This window comes from Bubalus bubalis, chromosome 24, assembly GCF_019923935.1.
Source record: "Bubalus bubalis isolate 160015118507 breed Murrah chromosome 24, NDDB_SH_1, whole genome shotgun sequence".
Lineage (NCBI taxonomy): Eukaryota > Metazoa > Chordata > Mammalia > Artiodactyla > Bovidae > Bubalus > Bubalus bubalis.
The window spans coordinates 24092207-24102685 of record NC_059180.1 but is presented as its reverse complement, the minus strand read 5'-3'; the positions used below and the strand labels follow the sequence as shown (position 1 = coordinate 24102685).

The 10479-nt window shown below is 42.1% G+C and overlaps 1 protein-coding gene across 5 annotated transcripts in view; it reads left to right on the top strand.

Moving 5' to 3' along the window:
- Window positions 1–6088: 6088 nt before the first annotated feature.
- The window catches only part of LOC102412341 (acyl-coenzyme A synthetase ACSM2B, mitochondrial), a 52347-nt gene continuing 47956 nt past the window's right edge, over window positions 6089–10479 (top strand). For 2 of the 5 annotated variants that reach the window (XM_025275497.3, XM_006073914.4), the window contains exons 1-2: window positions 6166–6302; window positions 7628–7812. In XM_025275497.3, coding sequence (XP_025131282.2) covers window positions 6260–6302; window positions 7628–7812 — 228 coding nt within the window. In that variant the 5' untranslated portion in view covers window positions 6166–6259. Of the gene's footprint in view, window positions 6303–6624; window positions 6741–7627; window positions 7813–10479 lie in introns of all 5 variants that reach the window. The other 3 variants (XM_006073916.4, XM_025275495.3, XM_006073915.4) reach the window with 3 other exon arrangements.

Below are 10479 nucleotides of genomic sequence, written 5' to 3'. Positions count from 1 at the left end.
GGCAGAAAGTGAAGAGGAACTCAAAAGCCTCTTGATGAAGATGAAAGAGGAGAGTGAAAGAGTTGGCTTAAAACTCAACATTCAGAAAACTAAGATCATGGCATCTGGTCCCATCACTTAATGGGAAATAGATGGGCAAACAGTGTAAACAGTGTCAGACTTTATTTTTGGGGGCTCCAAAATCACTGCAGAGGGTGACTGCAGCCATGAAGTTAAAAGACACTTACTCCTTGGAAGGAAACTTACGACCAACCTAGATAGTATATTGAAAAGCAGAGACTTTACTTTGCCAACAAAGGTCCATCTAGTCGAGGCTATGGTTTTTCCAGTGGTCATGTATGGATGTGAGAGTTGGACTGTGAAGAAAGCTGATCACCAAAGAATTGATGCTTTTGAACTGTGGTGTTCAAGAAGATTCTTGAGAGTCCCTTGGACTGCAAGGAGATCCAACTAGTCCATTCTGAAGGAGATCAGGCCTGGGTGTTCTTTGGAAGGAATAATGCTAAAGCTGAAACTCCAGTACTTTGGCCACCTCATGCGAAGTGTTGATTCATTGGAAAAGACCCTGATGCTGGGAGGGATTGGGGGCAGGAGGAGAAGGGGACAACAGAGGATGAGATGACTGGAATGCATCACTGACTGGATGGAGGTGAGTCTGAGTGAACTCTGGGAGTTGGTGATGGACAGGGAGGCCTTTCATGCTGTGATTCATGGGATCACAGAGTCAGACATGACTGAGCGACTGAACTGAACTGAACTGAAGCTCAGTTGCAAGATCATGGGTTTTGGCTGGGTTCAAGACCAGCTATGTGGGTTAGAGTCCCAAGTTGGATTTTGACCAGGTTTGCATCCTGGTACATGGGTTCAAGTACCAATCTGAGGTGAATGGCTTCATACCAACTATTCAGAAAGCTGGCTGACTGAGAAGATGGTAGACTAGTGTCTAAAAATAACCATTTCATTGGGGTCTGGATGTCAATTTCTTTCATAGAATCAGAAAGGGAGAAGCAATGAGAAAATGGAAAGACCATTTATCTTGCAAAATATTTCATTGCTTAGTTAGCACTGGGGATGGGGATGTGTTAATTTCTTCTTTTCTGCATTCACAAGTGGGCAGGGTCAAATTGCCTCTTTGTGAGCTGAGCAAAGGCACTTTAGTTAATCATCAGGCAGAGGGGCAGGGTTTCCTGATGGATGGTGTAGTAAATGCTGACATTTCTTCTGCATGAAATTGGAAATCACTGGTAAGTGCTGAGTAAACCTGTGGCCTATCTGACTTCTGACCTACCTTTAACAGTATTTAAAATGAAACTAATCATTTTACATGTTATTAGTTGTTTAACATCCACACTGGGAGGGAGCTGTCTAGGTTACTCTGTGTCCATCTGAGAGCAGCAGTTAATAAATATTTGTTGATTAATTGACAGGGACAGATATTTCTGGGGAAGACAGGGTTTGAATGGCTTATCTTGGGTAATTTGATTTCACAAATGTCTAAACCAAATGATCTTGTAGGCCCTTTTGCCTCTATTTCTGGGAAGACAAATGACTTTTCTTATAGTTTCTGAGAAATCTGTATGCAGGTCAAGAAGCAGCAGTTAGAACCAGGCATAGAACAATGGACTGATTCATAATAGGAAAAGGAGTACATCAAGGCTGTATATTATCACCCTGTTTATTTTAACTTGAGGGCAGAGTATATCATGTGAACTGCCAGGCTGGAGGAAGCTCAAGCTGGAATCAGGATTGCCAGCAGAAATATCAATAACATCAAACATACCAATGACATCACTCTAATGGCAAAAAGTGAAGAGGAAATAAAGAGCCTCTTGATGAGGGTGAAAGAAGAGAGTGAAAAAGCTGGCTTAAAACTCAACATTTAAAAAACTAAAATCATGGCATCCAGTCCCATCATTTCATGGCAAATAAAAGGGGGAAAAGTGGAAATAGTGACAGATTTTATTTTCTTAGCCTCCAAAATCACTGCAGACAGTGACTACAGCCATGAAATTAAAAGAAGCTTGCTCCTTAGAAGAAAACCTATGACAAAGCTAGACAGCATATTAAAGAGCAGAGACATTACTTTACTGATAAAAGTTCATATAATCAAAGCAATGGTTTTTCCAGTCGTCATGTACAGATATGAGAGTTGGACCATAAAAGAAGGCTGAGCATCATAAAATTGATACTTTTGAACTGTGGTGCTGGAGAAGACTCTTGAGAGTCCCTTGGACTTCAGGGAGATCAAACCAGTCAATTCTAAAGGAGATCAACCCCAAATATTCATTGGAAGGACTGGTGCTGAAGCTGAAGCTCCAATACTTTGGCCACCTGATGTGAAGAGCTGACTCATTGGAAAAGACCCTGATTCTGGGAAAGATTGAAGGCAAGAAGAGAAGGGGATGACAGAGGATGAGATGGTTGGATGGCATCACCAATTCAATGGGCATGAGTTTGAGAAAACTTTGGGAGATAGTGAAGGACAGAGAAGCCTGGCACGCTGCAATCCATGAGATCATAAAGAGGCAGATATGACTCAGGGACTGAACAAAAACAATCACTGTTCCCAGGATCACAACTCTCATTCTTCAATTGTGCTGCATCCATGTGTTCAGCGGGAAAGTTAACGCACCCAGGTCCCCTGCCCAGGCTGCTGTGTGAATTTAAAGACCTCTTCAAATTACTCCCATTGTGATTTACTAAGTGCATACTATGTGCTATGCATTTGGTTCATTTTTTACCTATTGGAACTTTTTAATAAAAACTCAAATTTGAATAATTTTTTTAAAGGCCCGCCTAGACCTGTTTCAAATCAGACTAGCTCTCCTCTCCAGAAGCAGCTCAGGCTAGCAATTTCTGATACTAGAAGTTTTGTAAACATGGTCATGTGCTAGGTGCTTGATGTGCATTATCAAGTTCAATCCTTAGAGGTACTTTAGCCTTATTCCCAGTTTTCAGATGAGAAGACTAAGTCTTGTGGTGAGGCAAGGGTAACATAACTTCTTCAAGAGCACACAGTTTAGGAATTGGGCCTAATCTAGACATACTTTAGGCCCCGATCCCTAATCTTGAATCTTACTGTATAGTCATGAATGAAAAGATTACCAACCACTGGAGATAAAGAGCCAGAGAGTATTTGCACACAGAAGAAAGTTTGACTGGTACAGAAGAAAGCACGAATCTGGTCTCAGGAAGAGAGGAATTTAAGGCACTGAAAGCAGCAGTGAGCAGGAATGAACTGGGACTATGGTGAAGTCTGTATCCCCTTCCCAATCCTTGGACGTAAAGGAGGCAGAGGTGAGAGGCCACGATGTCTCTGATAGACACTCAAGACAGAGTGGGGAGCCTTTAAAAAGAGAGAAGACAACAGGAGAAATAGCTGATCATTTTGAGACTCTGGGTGGCTAGAGAGAGCCTGACATTCTCAGAAGACTTCCAGCACTGATGACAAGGTAATTTGTATGTCTTGCCATCACATTCCTTCAGAAAGCCTTATCTTCCTTTCTAAGCAGATTCACCTATTGCTTTACAGAGCCTTAGCAGGGACAGCAACTCAGGTGTCTTACTCTGCAAGATCTAGGTCTCCACTCCAAGTATTTTCCTACTCTTTATAGCAAATAAGTCAAAATAAAGGGAGTGACTGGAAAGAAGGGAAGGACATGCACAGCTGTCCTCATAGTCTTGGTGCTGTGAAACTTCTCTGTTGGTAGGTAGTGAGAGGACACAGAACAGTGACAGTAAGAAGGATTTGGGGCATACAGTGATGAGAATTCCTGGAAGAGAACTGAGTCTCATGACTGTGATGCTGAGGCATTCAGAAATACGTTTTGCAGGGTATTTAAGAAAGGGTTGACACTTTCAGGACTGGGTTTGGGGGCTAGGTGGTGCAATTCTATGAATTTTTCCAGAAAATGTACCTCTTCCCAGGACACAGCTGCTTCTCTACATTAGCAGGTTTTTCTATGTCAATTATTTCTAGGCTTTCCCAGAGAAAAGCAAATTGCTTTGGATATCCTCTCAAGGTATATCTCCTCTTCTCTCCCTGTTTTGCTAAAAGTTTTCACATTCATCTTAGGCTTAAATAATTTGTTAACAAAATAAGCCATTTGTTATAGACAAATAAATAATACCGATATTTATTAGAGACTTATCTAGCTTACTTTCAATATTACTAGCATTAAAAGAAAAGAGAAACAGAAACAGCAGAGGACACATCACCAAATTGGGTTTTGACAACATTCAGACTCAAACAGCACTGGGAAATCCCATGTCACAGCACATCTGGAATCCCAGTTGAGCAAAGGTCCTAGGCAGCATGTCTGCTCCCTGGGTGAGATCTCAAAGATTGTAGTTCTGGCCTCCCACGTATAATCCCAGGATGCAAACTGGTATCATCATCAATCTGTGAGCAAATTGCAGCTCTAGTTTCATGTTAATGTTGTTTGTTTTGTTCTGTAAATCTTGGAATGTTGCTAAATCCAGGGAATGGTTGTCCAGACCTCCACCAGGAACTAAACAAATTGCATGATCCACTTCCTATCTCTCTATTGTGCCTCTCTTCTGACACTCACAGCAGGTGTGGCTGACACCCACAGCAGTAGTCAGGGCCATGGCCAGGTAAGTCAGAAGCAAGGTCAGAGACCTGCTCTGCTGTTTTGCCTCTGAAGCCTGAACAAGACTACTTCAATTTGATTTCCCTAACACTCCCCTGGTGGCTCAGAGGGTAAAGAATCTGCCTTCAATGTGGGAGACCTGGGTTCAATCCCTATGTTAGGAAGATCCCCTGGAAGAGGGCATGACAACCCACTCCAGCATTCTTGCCTGGAGAATCCCTATGGACAGAGGAGCCTGGTGGGCTATAGTCCGTAAAGTGGTAAAGAGTTGGACATGACTAAGCAACTAAGCACAGCATGCAAGGCTACCCAGACCCTATACCCTAGCTTCAAGGGTATTTAAGCCCCTCTGGCTCCCCTAGTTGTCCCCTGATTTGGGTCTCTGTCACTTGTGCCCTCACCATTGCCAGGTAACTGGCACCCTAGTCTTGCCCCTGGCCTGTTAGACTCCAACAGAGACATCTGTGTTCAGGGAACTCCCATCCCTGCCTATCATGGGGCTCTTTTAGTAGATGGGTGGTAGGTGGCCAGGACATTGGAGAAATAACTCAGAGTGGACATAGGATACAGGGGAGCAGATGAGAAAGCTCTGTGGCATCAGGGAAGATCCCAGAAGATACAGAAGCCAAGGTGGCTGGAGATATTTTCCTTTGGAGGGTATTCCTGGAAAACAGACTGTCTCAGCATCTCAGAGCCCCCCGATTTCCAGGTCTAATCTTGGGCCCTGAGGATTCACTGTGAGTCAGCAGCCTGGGTGTGTTTGAGTTTAGGGTTCCACCTGTGCCTGAGACTGATTTTCTGCATAGTTTTAAGCAAGTTACTGTTCCATTATGAGTTTTTATATTATCTACTCAATGATCTGGAAAGGTCTTTGTTTTTCTGACCCTCTGACTTGAACACAGCTGCATAAGCACTAACATTCACTGAGATGGACAAGGTGGCAGGCAGAGTGGGATACTTCACTGAGACAGAAAAATGAGGTGCTCAGCTCTGAACAAAGCATGTTTGACAGGCCTGTTAGATATCTGGGGAGAGAGGTCAAGCTGATTAGTGTGCAGGAGAGAGATCTAGGCTGGAGACACATGAATGGTCATCAGTGAGGCAATTGGGTTTCAAGCTATGATAGTGGATAGAATCATGCACCAAGTGTGAATAAAGGAGATGAGGAGGAATCATTAAGAGACACCAAGAATAAGAGGAAAATCAGGTGAAGGAAAGGGCTGAAGGAAATGAGAGGACAGGATGTACATCAACTCTGTGTGAGTTCTGTTCCTGCCTTCCTGTCAGGAGCTCCTGTTCATGTTGGAGCATGAACCTGCTGTCAGTCTTGTGCATAAATCTCCTTTTGATCTCCTGGATGGAAAAACTAGCTCCTGGCTGGATCCAAGGCTCTAGGACTGTGAAATCCATAAACATAACTAGGAGGACTGGTGTTATCCAGAGTTAGCCTCAGTTAATGATTAACTGTGCCCTCTTTGAATGCTGTAGGGATTCTCGAGCTATCTGCCTGATTAGCTGTGCCATCCTCCAAGGCGACAGGGGTTCTGGTGCTGTCTGTTCAGGACGGAGACCAAGAGATCTCCAGAGAGACTTCCTTGAAAGGACTTGGCAGGTGAGCACGTTGTGAGGAATGAACAGATGGAGTCATGCTTCATGATGGCACTATCCAATCTTTAGAAGTCACGACTGGTAAGGAGAATGACAATCCACAGGGAAAAGTAGTCTGCAATCTCTAGGGACCAAGAAAGGTCTGCCAGGTCTTAGTGAGGAGGCAGCAGTGGGCAAAGGAAAAGGGAGTGTTTAGCACAGCAAAAGGGAAGGACTGGGGTGACTGGGAGAAGGTTGGTCAAATTGGGATGGAAATTGGGTGGTAGTCAGGGAAGGAGGGCTCTAAGAGAAGGTGAGGCAAGAAGAATAAGAATGCAAATGAGAGAGGAATTAGCATGTAGAAAGGCAAAAGAATTTCCTGCCTAGGAGCTGGTAAGGAAATCTTCACGTTTTGTTCTTTTAGAAAAGACAGGAAGGTGTTTAAGAGACCTTAAGCATTCTGACTGCTACTGCCCAAACAACAGGAAGTGGGAATCTGACCAGCTGGAGGAACTACTGGCTGGATTCCTTGCGTCAAAGGTCATTACACTTAAATTCTGCAATCCTCATCAAGGTGCACATGTTGGAAATCAGAGACCAGTAGATTTTGAAATACTTTGCCTGGAGCCAATGCAGAGACAGAAATGAAAATCGCAACAGTTATAATTTCTAAAGTGATTCTGTTTGTCAGGTCCTGTGTGCTGAATACATAGTACTCAAGATATCTCAGTCAAGTATCAGTTAAAGAAAACAAATGCTTGTATTAGTCAGTTTTTGCCATGATAGCAATCATCCTGAACATCTCAGATGCTTATATCCAAAAATATTTTCCTGTGAGTCTGGAAATTATCTGTGGCTATACTAGGCTCAGCTCAAGTCAACATGCGTTCTGGGACCCAGGCTGGAGGTCGGCTCACTTGGGATATGCTGTTCTCACGGCATTGGCAGGAGGATTCTTTACCATCTGAGCCACCAGGGAGGCCATTTTCATGGCAGAGGGCATAAATGCAAGAATCTCTGACCAAGTACACAAGCACATCCACTCATATCTCATTCTCCAAATCATGTCCTATGGACAAGCCAAAGTCAACAAGCGGTGCATACACACTCTTCTCCAGAATGCACATGGAGTTTTTGGTAATCGCAATTCAATCTACCACACTACTGTGTTTTAAGCACAAAAGGATTTATTATGTGGAATTGGGTGTTCACAAAACTGTCAGAGGTGGTGGAAAAATAGGATTTAGAGCAGGTGCTGTGTTTTCGGAGAATGGTACATCAGAAGGTGACTAAGATAGATGCTGACTTCCAGTTTACTCATAATCACAGCAAATTAATTTCTGGAAGAATCCTGTAAGGTTGGAATGGGGCTCCTTAAGCAACTGCTGACTGTACAGACTCACCTCTGTCTTTTCTTTCCTTCATAGGTTTAAACATGCATTGGGGGCGGCAACTCCAGGCACTTTGCATCCTATGGAGGTCTCAGATGACCAATCACACTATCCGAATTCATACTAGGCAACTGGCATCCCTGTCGTGGGGACACCAGGAAGTTCCTGCCAAATTTAACTTTGCTACTGATGTGATAGATCATTGGGCTGGCATGGAGAAGGTAATGGGGTGGAAAAGAGGCACACAGTTGGAAAATTTGGCTGAGTTCACTAGTTCATCCATTCATTCAATAAGTATTTGTTGAGTACTTATTATGTGTCAGGCACTATAATGAGCTGTGAACAAGATGTCCATCTTCCATTAAGGTGCATAGGGTAGGAACAAGAGAACATGAGCTTGGCAGAAAAAAGGGTTCAGGAAACTGATGCAGGGTGGAGCAATCTGGGAACCGCCACACCTCAGGCAGCTGAAACGCACAGCTGACCTGAACATACTCCTCCACATTCTCTCTTATGACCTCCCAGGGTGAAACAAGGACTAGCGAGTTGGAGTCGTAGAGGAAGTAAATTTGTATTTAATAAAAGAAAAATCAGCATTCTCTTGTTAAACCAGCATCAATGAAAGACTGAGTCAGTTTTCTCAGAAAGCTATGTGTCCTTGTCATTAGGGATACACAAGTAGAATGATTATTAGGCAGGGAGTGTCAAAAGGATTCCAACATGAGGCATCAGAGAAGAGAGTGATACAAAAATTCCTAAATTTTCTTTCCTAGCCTGGACTTCCAGAATTCTGCTCCATTCATTGCTGACACAATGATTGACTTTACCTGAGTTCAGTTTACCTTTATGGAAGATGAAAGGATTTATCCTGGCTAGGGTAGCAGAAGAGGTGGTTCTATTAGCATGGGCTTAAAAGAATGATGATCAGAAGGAATCATAGTCGTGATGTCTCAACACCATGACATAACTTTAGTACAGAAATGGCAAATGCCAGGCCTCTAGGCTAAACATGGCCCATGGTGCAGGGCTCTCTAAAAAAAAAAAAAGAAAAAAAAAAATTGGTAAACATTTTAAAGTTGAAACTTTTCAAATAAAAATTTAGATTGCTGGCTTTTATTTTGAAGTTATACTTCTTTAGAATAATGAAGGAGGTCTTTACTACCATGACTCAAAATCCTGAATTCATAAAAAAAGTGATTTACTAAATATATGTACATTTCAAAAAAACAAATTTCCATTGACAAACACTGTCAGCAAAATTTTAAAATAATGACAATCAGAGTAAAGATATGCAATTCATAAAAGAACCAAGAGTTAATATCTCTAATGCAAAAAGAGCTCCTAGAAATCAAGAATAAAAAGATGCAATCAAAAATAGATATGGGCAAATATATAAATAGTTCACAGAAAAATGAACTCACAAGGCCCTTAAATATAAGAAAAAATGCTCAACTTCACTCATAGTAATAGTTACACAAATGAAAACTTCACTGAAATAATATATCTTACCTACTAGTTACATAAAATTTTTGTCAACATACTCTGTTGACAAAACTATGAGGAAATAGACACAGGTACTGATCAAAGTGCAAAATGAGTCAACCCTTATAAAGAGGAATTTTGAAATATCTAATACAATTACAAATAAATTTTTCTCTTTGACTTGACATTAGTGCTTTCAAACTATGATATGGAGACCCTGAGGATTCCTGAGACTTTTCCCAGGGGAATATGTAAAATGAAAACAATTCAAAACAAAACTAAGATGAAGTGGAGCTCTTGTGCAACACTGGTGGGAATGTAAAATGGTCCAGCCATTGTAGAAAACAACATATTTCCTCAAAAAATTAAAAATAGAGTTACTGTATAATCCAGTTTTTCCATTGTTGTGCATGTATTCCAAAGAATCATAAGCAGGGTTTTGAAGAGATATTTATACACCATGTTTATAGTAGGATTAGTCACAGTAGCCAAAATGTAGGAACAATCCAATGTCTATTAATGGACTAGTGGATAAATAAAATTGGCATATCTACACAGCATTTTTTAAAAAGAATGAAATTCCGATATATGATACACCATAGATGAACATTATAGACATCACATTAAGTGAAATAAGCCAGATACAGAAGGAAAAATAATGTGTGATTCCATTTATATGAGGTACCTAGAGTAGTCAACGGAGAAAGCAATGGCACCCCACTCCAGTACTCTTGACTGGAAAATCCCATGGACGGAGGAGCCTGGTAGGCTGCAGTCCATGGGGTTGCTAAGAGTCGGACACGACTGAGTGACTTCACTTCACTTTTCACTTTCATGCATTGGAGAAGGAAATGGCAACCCACTCCAGTGTTCTTGCCTGGAGAATCCCAGGGACGGGGGAGCCTGGTGGGCTGCCGTCTATGGGGTCGCACAGAGTCGGACACGACTGAAGTGATTTAGCAGCAGCAGCAGCAGAGTAGTCAAATTCAGAGACAAAAAGTAGAATAGTAGCTACCAGGGACTTGGGAGATGAGGGACTGGGGAGTCATTGTATAATGAATACATAGATTCAGTTTTAGACAATGAAAAAGTTCTGGAGACAAATGATGGTTGTGATTACACAGCAGTATAAATGCATGCCACCAAACTGTGTACTTTATAAATGGCTAAAATGGTAAATTTTATGTTATGTATATTTTACCATGGGCTTCCCTGGTAGCTCAGTTGGTAAAGAATCCACCTGCAATGTAGAAGACCCCGGTTGGATTCCTGGGTCAGGAAGATCCCCTGGAGAAGGACATGGCAACTCACTCTAGTATTCTTGCCTGGAGAATCCCCATGGACAGAAGATCCTGGCAGGCTACAGTCTATGGGGTTGCAAGAGTTGGACATGACTGAGCAACTAA